Source organism: Chiloscyllium punctatum, chromosome 17 (assembly GCF_047496795.1).
Source record: "Chiloscyllium punctatum isolate Juve2018m chromosome 17, sChiPun1.3, whole genome shotgun sequence".
NCBI classification, from domain to species: domain Eukaryota; kingdom Metazoa; phylum Chordata; class Chondrichthyes; order Orectolobiformes; family Hemiscylliidae; genus Chiloscyllium; species Chiloscyllium punctatum.
Window position 1 is genome coordinate 101,920,188 of NC_092755.1, and position 17,823 is coordinate 101,938,010.

The 17,823-nt window shown below is 41.5% G+C and overlaps 1 protein-coding gene across 1 annotated transcript in view; it reads right to left on the reverse strand.

Annotated features, from left to right (window-relative positions):
- The window catches only part of LOC140488188 (ABC transporter B family member 1-like), a 191,611-nt gene that overhangs the window by 133,002 nt on the left and 40,786 nt on the right, over positions 1 to 17,823 (reverse strand). The window contains exons 8-10 of the mRNA XM_072588074.1: positions 12,522 to 12,582; positions 11,999 to 12,134; positions 8,909 to 9,097 (exon numbers count right to left, since the gene is read on the reverse strand). Of these exons, the coding sequence (XP_072444175.1) occupies positions 8,909 to 9,097; positions 11,999 to 12,134; positions 12,522 to 12,582 (386 nt within the window). The remainder of the gene's footprint in view (positions 1 to 8,908; positions 9,098 to 11,998; positions 12,135 to 12,521; positions 12,583 to 17,823) is intronic.

The following is a 17,823-nucleotide window of genomic DNA, read 5'->3' on the forward strand; positions in this document are numbered from 1 at the left end:
ATCTTCATAACTGAAACCATTCTTGTAAATCTCTTCACAATTCTCTCCAATGCATGCACATACTTACTGAAGTGTGATACCCAAATCTGCACACAGTACTCCAGCTACAATTTAACCACCGTCTTACACATGTCCAGCATAACCCCTTTGTTCTCGTACTTGTCTATTAATTAAGCCCAGGATACTATCATGTTTTATGAAAATGCTCTACTTGTTCTAGCTTTATTGACTTGTACACATACACATCCAGATCTCTTACTGCTCATGGACATTCATTTTAGTACCCTTTTGTGTAAAGGTCCTTCCATGCTCTCACACGTCATGTCACTTCCGTTCGAGTGTGAGAGCAAGAGACAGACACAGACACATACACAGACTGTGTGCATGCACATGTATTTTTTGGAAACCTCACTGGGCTAGTAATCCAGAGACTCAGGGCAAGACATAGATTTGAATCCCACCATGGCAGATAGTGAAATTTTAATTCAATGAAATCTGAAATTAAAAGATAGTCTCATGCTGAGCATGTAAGCATCATTGATTGTCAAAATCCATCAAGTTCACTGATCTCCTTTAGGGAAAGAAATCTGTTGTCCTTACCTGGTCTTGCTCATGACTCCAGACCTACAGCGCTTTGACTGACTCAACTACACTTTGATTTGGTAGACCACTTCACTCAGTTCAAGGACAATTAGGGATGGACAACAAATGCTGATCTTGAGAACAGCACTCCCATTCTACGAATAATATGCGAATCTCAGGAAAGCAAAAGTTGCCCATCCCTAGTTGGTGACTTATAGACTGAGCAACAAAACTGCACTTTTTTTTGTTTCCTACCTCTGTCCTTGAATATGCTGGACAGAGTCTTTCCCCACCATTTCTTCACTTAACCATCCATCTTCCTTTTCTTTTATTCTTACATTGCCTGGAGACCCTATATCCAAGAATATTTCACATTCAGTGCTGCTCTTTATTATTAGAATCCCTACAGTATGCAAACAGGCCCTTCGGTCCAACAAGTCCACACTGACCCTCTGAACAGTAACCCACCCAGACCCATACCTTAGTATCCCATATTTACCCCTGGCTAATGCACCTAACTTACACACCCCTGAACACTGTGGACAATTTAGCACAGCCAATTCACCTAACCTGCACATCTTTGGATTCTTTCTTGAGCCAGACCTTAAATAATTTGGATTATCTGAATTAATTATACCAGTGAGGTTAAGTATCACAAAAAATGCTGACTGCTCTTGTTGGTTATTATAACCAAACGTTGAGAGAGTAATTCAAGTGCCTGAAACCATTCAATCCTGTACATCGAAAAATCAGAATCCCTACAGTGCATAACTCACTTAGTCTGCACAACCATGGACACTGCACAATTTACCATGGCAACAAAGAGGCTACATTTTTGTATTTGTTACAAAACCATATTGTAAATTGCCTTCTGGGATCATTTCAATGATTGCAATCAACACTCAATATAAACTTCCATAATTATGAGAATGACATTATTCCAATTAACTTATTAGTGAGTTTTACTGAACTTGAAAAATGAACAACCTTGTAGAGCCAGATTTTATGTAAGGTGTTCATCATAGAACTATTTCAACAGACACAAGGCATCAAATCAATTCATATATGTGAGTGTTGCTGGTTAAGCCTGCATTTATTGCCCATAATTGCCCTTGAGAAGGTAATGGTGAACTGCCTTCCTGAAACACTGCAGTCCTTCGAATGTTGGGAGCTCCACAATTCTGTTAGGAAAGAAATGCCAAGATTTTGACTCATCATCAGTGAAAGAATGGTGATACAGTTCCATGTTTGGCTTGAATGGAAATGGTGGTTAATGGTGGTCTTATGCACCTATTACCCGTGTCCTTCTAGGTATTGGAGGTCCCACATTTGGAAGATGCATTTGGAGGAGACTTGTTGAGTTACTACAGTGCATTTTGCAGATGGTGTATACTGCTGCTACTGTGCATCTGTGGTAAAGGTGGTGTAGAGAATACCAAATCAAGCAGGCTGCTGTGTTCTGGATTGTGACAACCGTATTGAGTGTTGTTGGTGCTGCAAGTGGAAAGTATTCCATTACACTCCTAACTTATGCCTTTTGAACAGGCTTTGTGAAAAGTGGTGATGAATTACTTACCACAAAACTCTCAGCTCCCTGGCTTCACCTTATCACAGTACTTATATTATTATTTCAGTTCAGTTTCTGGTCAATGGCAACCCCCCAAGATGCTGATAATGGGGATTAAAATTCTCTCTTGTTGAAGGTGGTCATTACATGACATTTGTGTATTGCTAACACTTCTTGCCAGTTAACAGTCCAAGCCTGGATGCCATCAGGTCTTATAGCATATGAACACATACCGCTTCAGTACTTAACGTTCAGCATTCATGACTACTTATGTAATTATCATTGGGTGTTCCCACTTTGACCTTACAATGGTCACTGCTGAAGCAGTTGAAGATGGTTGGATCAAGGACACTACTCTTAAGAGCACCTGCAGCCATGCCCTATGGCTGGAATAACTGACTTTCATCTACCACAACTATCTTTCTTTCTGCTAGGTATAATTCCAACCAACAACAATTGGTCCCCATGGATTCTATTTTTGTTGGAATTCCTTATTGCTGTATTTGATGAAATTTGGTGAAATGCTGTCTTGACCTCAAGGATAGTCACTCTCACCTCTGTAGTTCAGCTCTTTTGTCCAAGACCGCAAAGAGGTCAGGAGACGAGTGGCCCTGATGGAACCCAAACTGAGCATTAGTGGACCAGTTATGGCTGGACAGATTTTAGTCCCTCAAAAGGAAATCAGTCAAGTAGGTGGGCTTTATGAACAATAGATAAGATGTTTAGTTCCAGATTTTTATTTATTGAATTCAAATTTCATTTTCTGTGATGCTACTCAAACCCATAATGCCAGAGCTTCTCCCAGGACTCTGGATTACTAGACTGGTGATAATACCACTGAGTCACTATCACCTCACCACTAATTTAGTAATTGTAGCCAACAGAAATTATTTCTATGCAGTTTCAATAAACATTCCTGTACTTAACTTTTAAAGATGCAATGTTTTTTTAAAAAAAGAGCATGTTCATTCAACTTGGTTTACAGTATTGTAATCCAAATAGATTTAGGTAATTAGCCTCCCATAGCCAGCTGTTTAAGTGTTTTGTACATAGAGATTTTATGATCATTTAGATACGTGGATGGGAAGTCAGACCCAGAACAGCTCCAGAACTTCAGAAATGTGTTCCAGGATGACTCTACTCAAAGTCGGGAAAATTATTTCTGTAGTCTTAATTTAAAGTATATAATGATCAACATGTTTCATCCAATTTTCAAGTCTTATTCAGTTATATTGCATGAAAATTAGTTGAATAAATTTCAGTTTAAACCACAATCAAAAACACCAGAATTGCATTGTACACAAACTTGAAGATACAACAGACTTCAGTGCACTATAAGCAGAATGCACGTTTAAAAAATAGATTGACAAAAAACTTTTGAAGAGAAAACAATTGTTTTTTTAAACAGAAAATACAGGAGATACTCAGCAGGTATAATAGCATTTGTGAAGGAAGAATGCTCATGTTTTAGATTGATGACTTTTCATCAGAACTGGAAAATTAAAAATGTGATTCATTTTAAGAAAATGAAAGGAGACATGGCAGAAAAAGCTTAAAAGGGAAGGTCTGTGTTCAGGTTAAAGTCAGGACAGATTAAATCACAAAAGGGTTTGTGGTGCAAGTCCGAAGGGAATTGAAATAGAGCAAGAAGGAAATACTGAAAAAGAAGAAATTGAAAGTAGAGGCAGCGATAATGGTCTGATATTATTTAATTCACCAGAGGATCTAGAAAGCTGTAACATGCATAATAAAGAGACATGGTGCTATTCCTTGAGATTACATTAAGCTTCATTAAAGTATTGCAGAATGCCAAGGGCAGAGAGGTTAGCATGAAATCAAGGTGCAGAATGAAAATGACAGGCAACTGGAAGCTCAGAGTGATGTTTGCAGCCCGAATTAAGTTGTTCTCCAAAATGGTCAGGCAAATTGTGTTGATTTGCCTGTGTAAAGCAGACAATAAGCTGAAAATGTAGTGTATTATAAGTGAAATGAGTGCGCAAAAGTCATTGATAATCTGAAAGAAGTGTCTTCGACAGTAGTTGGTGAAGAGAAAGAAAAAAGATAAATGGACAGTTGTTATCTCTTGGGAGAAAGCGAGGCCTGCAGATGCTGGGGGAGAAAGCGAGGCCTGCAGATGCTGGGGGAGAAAGCGAGGCCTGCAGATGCTGGGGGAGAAAGCGAGGCCTGCAGATGCTGGGGGAGAAAGCGAGGCCTGCAGATGCTGGGGGAGAAAGCGAGGCCTGCAGATGCTGGGGGAGAAAGCGAGGCCTGCAGATGCTGGGGGAGAAAGCGAGGCCTGCAGATGCTGGGGGAGAAAGCGAGGCCTGCAGATGCTGGGGGAGAAAGCGAGGCCTGCAGATGCTGGGGGAGAAAGCGAGGCCTGCAGATGCTGGGGGAGAAAGCGAGGCCTGCAGATGCTGGGGGAGAAAGCGAGGCCTGCAGATGCTGGGGGAGAAAGCGAGGCCTGCAGATGCTGGGGGAGAAAGCGAGGCCTGCAGATGCTGGGGGAGAAAGCGAGGCCTGCAGATGCTGGGGGAGAAAGCGAGGCCTGCAGATGCTGGGGGAGAAAGCGAGGCCTGCAGATGCTGGGGGAGAAAGCGAGGCCTGCAGATGCTGGGGGAGAAAGCGAGGCCTGCAGATGCTGGGGGAGAAAGCGAGGCCTGCAGATGCTGGGGGAGAAAGCGAGGCCTGCAGATGCTGGGGGAGAAAGCGAGGCCTGCAGATGCTGGGGGAGAAAGCGAGGCCTGCAGATGCTGGGGGAGAAAGCGAGGCCTGCAGATGCTGGGGGAGAAAGCGAGGCCTGCAGATGCTGGGGGAGAAAGCGAGGCCTGCAGATGCTGGGGGAGAAAGCGAGGCCTGCAGATGCTGGGGGAGAAAGCGAGGCCTGCAGATGCTGGGGGAGAAAGCGAGGCCTGCAGATGCTGGGGGAGAAAGCGAGGCCTGCAGATGCTGGGGGAGAAAGCGAGGCCTGCAGATGCTGGGGGAGAAAGCGAGGCCTGCAGATGCTGGGGGAGAAAGCGAGGCCTGCAGATGCTGGGGGAGAAAGCGAGGCCTGCAGATGCTGGGGGAGAAAGCGAGGCCTGCAGATGCTGGGGGAGAAAGCGAGGCCTGCAGATGCTGGGGGAGAAAGCGAGGCCTGCAGATGCTGGGGGAGAAAGCGAGGCCTGCAGATGCTGGGGGAGAAAGCGAGGCCTGCAGATGCTGGGGGAGAAAGCGAGGCCTGCAGATGCTGGGGGAGAAAGCGAGGCCTGCAGATGCTGGGGGAGAAAGCGAGGCCTGCAGATGCTGGGGGAGAAAGCGAGGCCTGCAGATGCTGGGGGAGAAAGCGAGGCCTGCAGATGCTGGGGGAGAAAGCGAGGCCTGCAGATGCTGGGGGAGAAAGCGAGGCCTGCAGATGCTGGGGGAGAAAGCGAGGCCTGCAGATGCTGGGGGAGAAAGCGAGGCCTGCAGATGCTGGGGGAGAAAGCGAGGCCTGCAGATGCTGGGGGAGAAAGCGAGGCCTGCAGATGCTGGGGGAGAAAGCGAGGCCTGCAGATGCTGGGGGAGAAAGCGAGGCCTGCAGATGCTGGGGGAGAAAGCGAGGCCTGCAGATGCTGGGGGAGAAAGCGAGGCCTGCAGATGCTGGGGGAGAAAGCGAGGCCTGCAGATGCTGGGGGAGAAAGCGAGGCCTGCAGATGCTGGGGGAGAAAGCGAGGCCTGCAGATGCTGGGGGAGAAAGCGAGGCCTGCAGATGCTGGGGGAGAAAGCGAGGCCTGCAGATGCTGGGGGAGAAAGCGAGGCCTGCAGATGCTGGGGGAGAAAGCGAGGCCTGCAGATGCTGGGGGAGAAAGCGAGGCCTGCAGATGCTGGGGGAGAAAGCGAGGCCTGCAGATGCTGGGGGAGAAAGCGAGGCCTGCAGATGCTGGGGGAGAAAGCGAGGCCTGCAGATGCTGGGGGAGAAAGCGAGGCCTGCAGATGCTGGGGGAGAAAGCGAGGCCTGCAGATGCTGGGGGAGAAAGCGAGGCCTGCAGATGCTGGGGGAGAAAGCGAGGCCTGCAGATGCTGGGGGAGAAAGCGAGGCCTGCAGATGCTGGGGGAGAAAGCGAGGCCTGCAGATGCTGGGGGAGAAAGCGAGGCCTGCAGATGCTGGGGGAGAAAGCGAGGCCTGCAGATGCTGGGGGAGAAAGCGAGGCCTGCAGATGCTGGGGGAGAAAGCGAGGCCTGCAGATGCTGGGGGAGAAAGCGAGGCCTGCAGATGCTGGGGGAGAAAGCGAGGCCTGCAGATGCTGGGGGAGAAAGCGAGGCCTGCAGATGCTGGGGGAGAAAGCGAGGCCTGCAGATGCTGGGGGAGAAAGCGAGGCCTGCAGATGCTGGGGGAGAAAGCGAGGCCTGCAGATGCTGGGGGAGAAAGCGAGGCCTGCAGATGCTGGGGGAGAAAGCGAGGCCTGCAGATGCTGGGGGAGAAAGCGAGGCCTGCAGATGCTGGGGGAGAAAGCGAGGCCTGCAGATGCTGGGGGAGAAAGCGAGGCCTGCAGATGCTGGGGGAGAAAGCGAGGCCTGCAGATGCTGGGGGAGAAAGCGAGGCCTGCAGATGCTGGGGGAGAAAGCGAGGCCTGCAGATGCTGGGGGAGAAAGCGAGGCCTGCAGATGCTGGGGGAGAAAGCGAGGCCTGCAGATGCTGGGGGAGAAAGCGAGGCCTGCAGATGCTGGGGGAGAAAGCGAGGCCTGCAGATGCTGGGGGAGAAAGCGAGGCCTGCAGATGCTGGGGGAGAAAGCGAGGCCTGCAGATGCTGGGGGAGAAAGCGAGGCCTGCAGATGCTGGGGGAGAAAGCGAGGCCTGCAGATGCTGGGGGAGAAAGCGAGGCCTGCAGATGCTGGGGGAGAAAGCGAGGCCTGCAGATGCTGGGGGAGAAAGCGAGGCCTGCAGATGCTGGGGGAGAAAGCGAGGCCTGCAGATGCTGGGGGAGAAAGCGAGGCCTGCAGATGCTGGGGGAGAAAGCGAGGCCTGCAGATGCTGGGGGAGAAAGCGAGGCCTGCAGATGCTGGGGGAGAAAGCGAGGCCTGCAGATGCTGGGGGAGAAAGCGAGGCCTGCAGATGGGCTCATGCTCGAAACATCGATTCTCCTGCTCCTTGGATGCTGCCTAACCTGCTGCACTTTTCCAGCAACACATTTTCAGCTGTTATCTCTCTTGAGCATGTATGAAAAGATGCCTTGGAAAGGGAGGGAAAGTTGCAGGTAATTGAGAAGTGAATAGGAATGGAATAGGGGCAACAATCCAAAAAAATCACTAAACCGCCAATATAAAAGCAAATCCAGGCTGCAGTAAACTAACAAGGTTGTTGAAATGGAATAGTTTTCAAAAGGATAAGGTCTGCAGGCAAGTTGTCAAATGAAAAAGGCCACATTGAACACACAAGAAAAACTAACACTTACATTTATAAAGGTTTTGAAGGTTTGTATATATTTGTAGCTTGTATGCCGGTTGCAGTTGTGCGCATTTCGCCAAGCTGGGAAGTTACTTTCCAGACACTTTGTTCTTTTTCTGGGTGACATCCTTAGTGTTGTGGAGCCTCCTGTGAGCAAAGGTGGCGTACAAGATTCCATGCAGACACTGCATGAAACACTATGTCCGTCAAACAGGCAGACAACTAGTGATCTGCATTCATGGACATCAACTAGTTAGTAAACATCATGACCAGCTATCCTTCGTATCCATACACACGGACAACAAGGATCTCACATTCAACTGGGACAACACAACAATAATAGGACAAGCCAAACTGTGGACAGCCAGAGAATTCCCAGAATCATGACATTCATCCACAGACTAATAAACACATTGATCTGAATCCAATATACTAACCACTGCAACGAGCAACCACCACCAGACAGACAACTGGAAACAGCAGGAACAAAACCCTATAAATTCTAGCTTATACAGTATATCAGTGCTTCACAGGAGGCTCCACAGCACTGAGGATGTCATCTAGAAAGGGGACAACGTCTGCAAACCAACTTGCCAGCTCGGCGAACATATCCACAACAATTTAAGAACAAGTTGAAAATTGCATCTTCCAGACATCTTGATGCATAAAACTAAGTATTCCATTCATTAAAATTTACCAACCTGTATGACTGTGCATTTTACATTCTGGGAGGTTTACATAGTGTAATTATGGGACATTGGTTTAAAAGGTCAAGTTGATTTTGTTCAAAAAGCATGCCAATTTTTTAAAAACAACCCAGAAAGTAATGCAGACATACTGGGCTCACGTTGAAATGAGAAGGCATTAGTTAAAAAGAGAGTTAAGTAATTATTAGAAATGTTTTCCAAGCTTGGATGTGACATATTTGTAGGAATATCAAAAAAAACTTTACATAATACTTTATTATTACTTGAAAGCTGAAATGTTCTAATAATGCCCAAGTATTAATTCAAAAGATAGAGATTTACAGCATATCTTTTGATTCACAGCATTCTCTTCCATAAAATGGAAATTAATTTTAGTCTTCAAAAAGGTTTTAATCATTTGATTTTTTTTTGTTAGAGTCCTGTCAAAAATCTAAATAATATCTCCAGCCATAAATGCTGGAAGAATCAATGTAATTAGGCATCTTAATACCTCAAATAGCAACACTTCTTCAGGAACTGCCAATGAACAGGAGATAGATGTAAATTATTTTAATTTCTTTACAAGAGATATTTATCCATAATGTGGGTGGAATAACAATTTTTGCAAATTAATCATTTAGAATTCAAAGTCCGACTGAACAATACCTTCTGCCAAAGCCAACTTTTTTCCAATCAGATAACGTTTATCTATTCCTTTGTCATACTGTTCTTCAGATTTCTTTTCACTACAGAATGTTCTCACAGTACGAATGTTAGAGATGGTCTCTTCTGCCGTTGCACCAACAGCTGCCAATTCATCCTGAAATCTTTTTCGTAATCGCTTCACAAACTCTCCTGGGTAATCAAGATAAACCAACCTATATTAACACTCTCTCAAAAATAATTTACTGAGCAGTTTATTTCATTCTTTTGTTGAAACATATCTTTTTGAGAAATGGTGAAACATAATAATGCAACATTTTATAAATTCCCCTGCTTGGTCAAAGTATTTTGTTCTAATCTACCACAAATAAACTCAATGACTAGAACCACATTGCAACTACATGCCACCAGGCAACCTAACTAACAAATCCTGAGGGAAGTGGCATCTCAAAAGAATAAGTGACAGAAATAATGTTTTACATCAAACTTCAATGGATGTTCTATAGACATATCTTTGAACAAATGTGTATAATAGGCTGTTGTAAAATTCTATAGCTCAACAGAAACAATGTCAATACCATCCCTGGGCAAATGAAACATCTCTCACAGCTTTTTAAAGTTTAGACTGGCAGCTGACAAGTGGTCACTGATTGCCTACTCAGTTTTGACACCAGGCAGTCTGTTAAGCTGGTCTCAGACAACTGATATTTTGGGAGTGCATTTAGAAATTACTGAAGTCTTGGGAAAACATGATCAAATTTTGAACAAAACGAATCTCAAAAAACCTTTATTTTCTTGCACTACTACTTGTTCTGACTTGCAAAAAGACATCACTATCAGGTTTCATTACTAATATTTCACAGAAACAATCTGTAGTTCTCTCTGTTTTGGAATGTATAAATTTAAAACAGTGAAAATTGAATTACCATCATTGATTATTCTCAGACCGGCAAATAATTGGAGATGGTGTTTCAAAGGGATTGGAGCTGGGACTATTGTTTATAACCTACATTAACACATTAAATATAGAAATCGTCCATCCAATGAAAACAAAAAGTTGACAATGGAATAATGCAAAAGGAAGAAAGCCATAAAATATAGGAATATACTAGCTGAAAGCCTATCTCTCAAGTTTATTCGAAAATAATTTTAAATGTAGGTAAGTGTCAAATGTACACTTTGGTAGGAAGATCAGGTTAAAAAAACTGCTCAGGTAATAAGAGTTCAAATGAGATGAAAGAGCTTAGGGATTGAAAGTTTAAAATACACAAAACATTAAAACTAGTGACACCAGTTAACGAGGACACCATGAAAACTACAAATCTAGCACTGGAGCATATTTCTAGAGTGATAAAATTGAGAAGTCATGCTGATTGGGCAGGTCACCTCTGTTCTCCCTTTAGATCTCTGATGACACTATCATCCCCACAGCATCCTTCCTGCCACTCACTTGCTATCACTTTGCACATTCCTTAAATTCCACACAAAGTCAATGAAGAATATTTTACATCCTTGGGGGATGAAAATAAACCCCCCACCATCTAACAATGCATTCGGACCTCTGGAAGAAAAAAACTTTTATTACTTGTAATTCTATTAGCCTGCGCCAATGAATCAGAAACCATATCAGAAGTGACAATTTGTTATTGAATTTTCTTGAAATGGTCCTTCATTCTCAGATTAATGGAACATGTACTGTGCTGAAAACCAATGAGTGTTTGAAATTTAGCCAAGCATGCAGAGTCGCCACAGCTGGCTAACCAATCATCTACTTTTTGCAAAGGAAACAGGTGAGAATTTAAACTTCCAAGCAGAGTACTTGTTAATCAACAGAAATGAGACAAAGTGATTACAGAGTTTCCCCCCAATGTCCAAATCAGAATGTAAAAGAACTGCTATTTGCATTTACTCCACTTTCCCCTCACCCCGGTGTTAAACCAGATGTACAGAAAAACAAAAACTAGCAAAACCACTCAAATCACAGATGAAAAGATGATTGCACAAGCTAATAGAGTATTTTGCAACATTTTTCACTGTATCATGGCGTTTCCTTCACTGTAATCGAATTAAATAAACAGTCAAGACTGGCTACACTTAAACTTTCACAGTGTTCCAGATTCCTCAGCAGACTTGTTTTTGTACAATGTGGCATGCTTTCAATGGGCTTCCAAAATCCCATATACACAGAAATCAGATTTTTATTCCCCATACAGAATAATAATCCAACTTTAGTAGGAACATGTATGAATTTTCACAGTATGTATTCCCAGTCCAGAAACAGGTGACAGAAAAATGATGTGGGGCAAAGTTCTTGGCTTTATTTTTGAGGAAATTAAAGCGTGTCTATTCAGGCACAGAAATTCACCTTCTCACAGATTAAAATTTGGCCTTCTTGTCTCCACACTATAAATAAGATTTGAAGTCACAAGAAGAGTGTAGTAGAATGTTTAGCAATGATAACTTTTTAAAAAAATGAATACGTTTGCAAAAGACAAGGAGTGGCATGACAGAGGTCTTGGAAATGATTAAGAGGTCAATAATTACATTTTAGACATGTACATACTTGTTGGGGCTTCCACAGAGGTGAACTAATAAAAGTCTTTAAGATTATTGGAGCTTTTCTTAGGGTAGAAGTTGGTTACTAATAAAACAAAATAATTCAGAAGGAAGCAGGGAGCAGCTAGAATGCAAAGCTCATAAGATGTATTTCTGGCAATTAATAGATGCCATCACAGGAAGGTGGATAAGCACATGGGAAGGTACTCCAATATGCAGCATAAATAGAGGCACAAACTTCTTATATTCTGCAAACATTGCATAATGTTTTATTCTAATATTGTTATGGCAGAACAGGAGCATTAACCTGCAGCTAGATCTATGAAGCAAAGTAATTCAAGTCAATCAGTAATAGTAAAGTTAAAGATATAGGAGAAAAAAATTATTTAACACAACTATTAAAGAAAACAAAAAGGAAAATGAATCTAATAAAAATGATGGTAGCATAGCTGATCATTCTAATGTGAATGTGATTTAAAAATGACTGTTTCCTCTCTCTCTAGTAAACAAACGGCATGAGGCTGAAATTCAACTCACCATATAGGACACCTCCAATTGCTACAACTGGGATAGAGGCCAGCAGCACTCCAGTCAACGCTGGGCTTACAACAAACATAAGAACTATAGAACCTATTATTTGAAATGTGTATCTTAGCAACATGGACAGATTCACCTGCAAATGAAAACATAATGTAAAATCGTGACTTCTCCATTATCTTATAATTTATATCAGTTTATTCACAGCTTGGTTCACTTCTAATAATCATACAGATGATAAAACACTACACAGAATAGAAATATCATTTAAAAATAATGATGTCAAGACCAAAGTTGGACTTGCCGTATGTTTCCCTTACAGTGATCGCATATCAGCTAAATGCAGTGTTAAAGATGTTGTCATTGACATTTATAGACAACATAAATACTAAGTGGTATAAATTCCATGCTCTTATTTCTGATGTTTTTTTCAGAGAACAAGAGATAAATACAAATAAATTTTGCTTTTTGCTTCACACAGTTGTTATTACTATTTTATGTTGGTGTTTGTTCTTATACTTACTGTTAAAGTGCTCTGAATGATCTGAGTATCAGAGGATAAGCGATTCATCAATTCACCAGTTCTATTAAAAGAGGAAATGTAATTAAAGTTAAAAATTTAGCAAAAATGTACATTCAACAAAAGTCAGATGTTTATGAGTTTAGTTGGACTTAAATGAACTAATGTCCATAGGCTGAAAACACTAGATCCCAAATAATCTAGATAAAAATAATGCAACTGTAGTTTGTTCTCCTTGTGATTTGCATTATCACAAAAATCTAACACCTCATTTCAGAACTTTGCGGCATAATTTCAAATGTTCAGTTTATTGTTCCAAGACTAAAAGGTGGCATACACAAAGAGGTTACTGAAGATGCATTGATAGAAACTAATTGATGAAAAAAACTTTAAAACCAGAGTCAAGCCTCCTATATCAAGGCTTATGCTAGATCCAGCTATTTTGGACAGCACCGCATTTGCTTGGTCCTTATTGATGCTATCACTTTGCCTCTGACCTCCATACCCTTTTGAGATATACCTGTAGTCTGGCTAAAATTAGCACCTGAGCTATCTAAATTGATACAACCAAAGCTGGAGAAGTGTAGTGTACTCTAGTCTCACTATTCCACTGGTCAGAACACTAAAAAAACCTTTTCCCAGTTACCAAGATGGCCAAATATATACCTTGTCCATAGCAAGTTGAGAAGATTTGTAGCTCACGTTGAGGTTTTGGATGTAGGTTTGCTCACTGAGCTGAAAGGTTCATTTCCAGACGTTTCGTTTCCTTTCTAGGTAACATCTTCAGTGGACCTCATGCGAAGCAATGCTGAAAATTCCTGCTTTCTATTTATATGTTTGGGTTTCTTTGGGTTGGTGATGTTATTTCCTGTGATGAAGTCACTTCCTGTTCCTTTTCTCAGGGGGTGGTAGATGGGGTCTAACTTGATGTGTTTATTGATAGAGTTCCGGTTGGAATGCCATGCTTCTAGGAATTCTCGTACGTATCTTTGTTTGGCTTGTCCTAGGATGGATGTATTGTCCCAGTCGAAGTGGTGTCCTTCCTCATCCGTATGTGAGGATACTAGTGAGAGAGGGTCATGTCTTTTTGTGGCTAGTTGGTGTTCATGTATCCTGGTGGCTAGTTTTCTGCCCGTTTGTCCAATGTAGTATTTGTTACAGTCCTTGCATGGTACTTTGTTAATGACGTTAGTTTTGCTCGTGGTCTGTATAGGGTATTTCATATTTATTAGCTGTTTTAGTGTGCCCCATGATGCCAAGGGGTCTGAGCAGTCTGGCAGTCATTTCCGAGATGTCTTTGATATAGGTTAGAGTGGCTAGGGTTTCTGGATGTGTTTTGTCTGCTTGTTTGGGTTTGTTGCTGAGAAATCGATGGACTGTGTTCATTGGGCTCAGAGGAAAATCACCTATATCGTGTATTCAAAAAGAATGGGTACCCAATGAACAGTCCGCCGATTTCTCAGCAACAAACCCAAATGAGCAGACAAAACACATCCAGAAACCCTAGCCACTCTCCTCAACATCAAAGACATCTCGAAATGACAGCCAGACTACTCAGACCCCTTGGCATCATGGTAGCCCACAAACCCACCAACACACTAAAACTGCAGCTAATTAACTTGAAAAACCCTGTACAAACAATGAACAAAACTAACGTCATTTACAAAATAACGTGCAAGGACTGCTATAATGAGGTAGTTCCATTCTCGTGCAACCCTGCATTACAAGGAAATCACATATAAACGGTGCCATTCAACCAATGGGATCAGAATCGCGTTGTAACCAGTACACACTTTAACGGTTTGCACTATAGAAAGTATCCCCAAATTTCGAATTAACAAACCGCACATTATAGCGGAATGACCTGTATAAAATGTTAGTCTCTCTAAATAATCTAAAATGCATGATTGAAAAGTCACTTCAGGGAAGAGAGAAAAAAATTCTCTTGTTGCAGAAGTTCATTTTTTTGAAAAATAGAAAAACATGATCTCGTTATTCTTGAAGCCAAAAAGGGGCTGAACGTTCCAAAATCTGTCACTTATGTTCTGCAAACATTCTTGAATCACTAATGAAATATGGTCATCTTTGCAGTCTTGGCAGACACAGCTTACTTTGGAAACATAATATTGGAGTCATCACCTACAATCAATCAATTTTTCCCTCTCAGGAACAAATAAATAACATCCTAAATTCAACAAGAGGCTCTTTTCAGAAACAGGAGATCAACTGTTCAAAGTTTGGGAGAAGATTTGTAGCTCGGGTGCTCGTTGTTGTGGTTCTGTTCGCCGAGCTGGGAATTTGTCTTGCAAACATTTCGTCCCCTGTCTAGGTGACATCCTCCTGGATGAGTGCCACTCATCCACAGACTCTATCAACAAACACATCGACTTGGACCCAATATACCGGCCACTACACCGGACAGCTCGAACTGACAACCGGAAGTGGCAGAGACAGGCCACTATAAATGCCAGAAGAAACAGCACAGAAGAGCTTCACAGGAGGCTCCCAAGCACGGAGGATGTCACCTAGACAGGGGACGAAACGTTTGCAAGACAAATTCCCAGCTCGGCGAACAGAACCACAACAAGTGGAGATCAACTGGGCAGTCCTTACTTACACACTACTTGTTCCCCATCTATTTCCAAATATCAAAGCACTTTCCACCAAGTCATTGTTCACAAAGCAAGCCATTATGATGTCATGCGATTCATAGGAACCCTGGTTAAAAAAAATCTAAAGCCGTGTGATCTTTCAACACTTCTTTTAAATTACACAGTATTTCATCAAAACTTAAATTAATTTCTCCACAATCCTTACATTTTTAGTCATCTAAGAAATATCAAACATGAAGCACATTAGTAACAAAATCTACTACTAAATGAGCTTTTCAACTATTGAATACATTCCTGCGAGAAAACAGTAAAAATTAATAGCATCAAGTGAAACTTGGATAAATAATATGTTTAATTGAAATTCATCATCGGTACCATTTCAGCTATTTTAAATTCAAAACTAACTCGATCCTCAAAGCATTAAGAAAATTATTGCCTCTGTAAAACAAATGCTAATTTACAAAAAAAATGCCAAGACTACATCAAGAAAATAAAGAACACTTCTGAAATAATTTTCAAAAGGATTCTTGCAAGTACCAACTATACTGCATTTTATTTCATGCCACTTCATATACTCACCGTAAAACCCACATAACAACTAACATGTTCTCATACTTGCATATTGCTGCAGTTCTGCTATTTTCTCTAAATATTTAGGAGGACAATTAAAAAGAAAGTAATTACACAATCATATGGGTAAGTCAAAGAGGAGTTCACGAGGATAGATTTAGAATTTCTACAGCAAGTTGCTATTTTAATTGGAAATGCCTTACCTTGGATCTTGGTGCATTGCTTCGCTAACATTTTGAAAGTCATTTTAGCTTCAAATAAACTTGCTTTCTAATTACGAATATAATTAAAAATAAATGGTCTCTGAAGAGATTAAGATTAATTATTTAAAGCTAATATTATTAAAAAGTTCTTAACCCATCTGCTAACATTGTACTTGATTTAAGTGAAAACCTAAATTAAATTATTACAGAGACAAACAAAATGAATCTTAGCAACTTTAGGAGATTGATGATACAATTAGACTGGCCTGCTATCCATACCACTAGTCTGTAAGGTAGAAGTACAATCATATAAACAGAGGTGCTACAGGAAAACACAGTGAAACAGAATCTCCTTTTTTTGTAGCAAAGTAACATTTTAGCCAATGAAATTTTCAACCCATTACTTGCAGTAAACATTTGTAATATGGAGTAGGAGTTGCTTGTGTGATGGAAGATTACAAGTCTAATTAAAAAAAGATATGCTTTTACTTTATTCATTAGAGAATTGTAGTCAAGCTTACCTTTTGATTTCTCTTATTCTCAGTCACATTTTTGGTTATGTCTCATATCAGTAAAATTTAAGCAAAAATAATGAAATGTAGCAATATGCTTCCTTTAATACAAAGTGACAGCTATAGCTGCACATTCACATCCCCTGATAAAATGTGTATTCGTCACTCATAGATGAGCTACTTCTCCAAAAGGGAGTGAACGTGAAAATCCAGAGTGCTGATGACAAAGCAACACACACACAGAGGCTGTAGGCACATATCCACACCCATTCTTAACTAAGATTAGTTCAGTCACAGCTATCACGATTTTTAGTTGGAACCAAAACAAGCAGATGAAGAAATAATTTGCATTTACAAAGAGCTTTTCCATTTTATATCAACTGTAAATGTTTTACTTTGCAACTTTTTTTGTCATTCATTGTTAAACTTTGCTATAAAGTTCTCCTTGTATGCTGGTTACCTTTGAAGCACTTTTACTAACATGTTCTTCATATTTAAAATATGCGCTATATCACATACGGTGTCAGGGAAGACTGAAGATAGCCAAGCATGACAAGACTTAATAAAGATAAATGGCTGTACATTAGGCATATACAATATTCAGTTGGTCATTGATGACAAAACAAAGCAGTATTGAAAGATGTGTTAAAATACAAACATCTGGATTAGATCTTCACTGAAAAAGGGCCTGGTGGCTCGAAACTGCTGTCAAACATAGCACGTTTCACTAGTGACATAAAACATGCTACCCTATCAAAATTAATTAGTCGATGATTAAAAGGATACAAGAATAAAAAGATCTATATAATTCCGCCAATATATATTAAAAAAGGTTTTATTTGTAACTGGCAAGCTGATTTTTCGAACATATAGTTGAAACATAACGTTTTAAAAAAAAACACAAAGCAATTTTAGGAAGTGCTCAGAATCAATACCACAAAAACACGAGCGATTCTTTAAGGGTTTTATATTTATTCCACTAAGTTTGGAAATTCAAAGGGATTAGAAGTGAAGGAGTGATTATCTGCTTTGAAGGTTTACTAGACTAATACCTAGAATGGGTGGGTTGTCTTATGAGGAAAGGTTGAACAGGCTAGACTTGCATCCACTGGAGTTTGGAAGAGTAACTGACAGCTTGATTGAAACACAAGCTCCTATGGGGTCTTGACAAGATCTTTCTCTAATTCATTCATAGCATGTTAGCGTTGCTGGCTGGGCCAGCATTTAACAACAAATCTCTGGTTGCTCTGGTGATGGTCAGCTGCATTCTCAAACTGCTGCAGTCCATGCACTGTAGGAAGCTGAAAAATGTGTTGCTGGAAAAGCGCAGCAGGGCTGAAGAAGGGCTTATGCCTGAAACGTCGATTCTCTTGTTCCTTGGATGCTGCCTGACCTGCTGCGCTTTTCC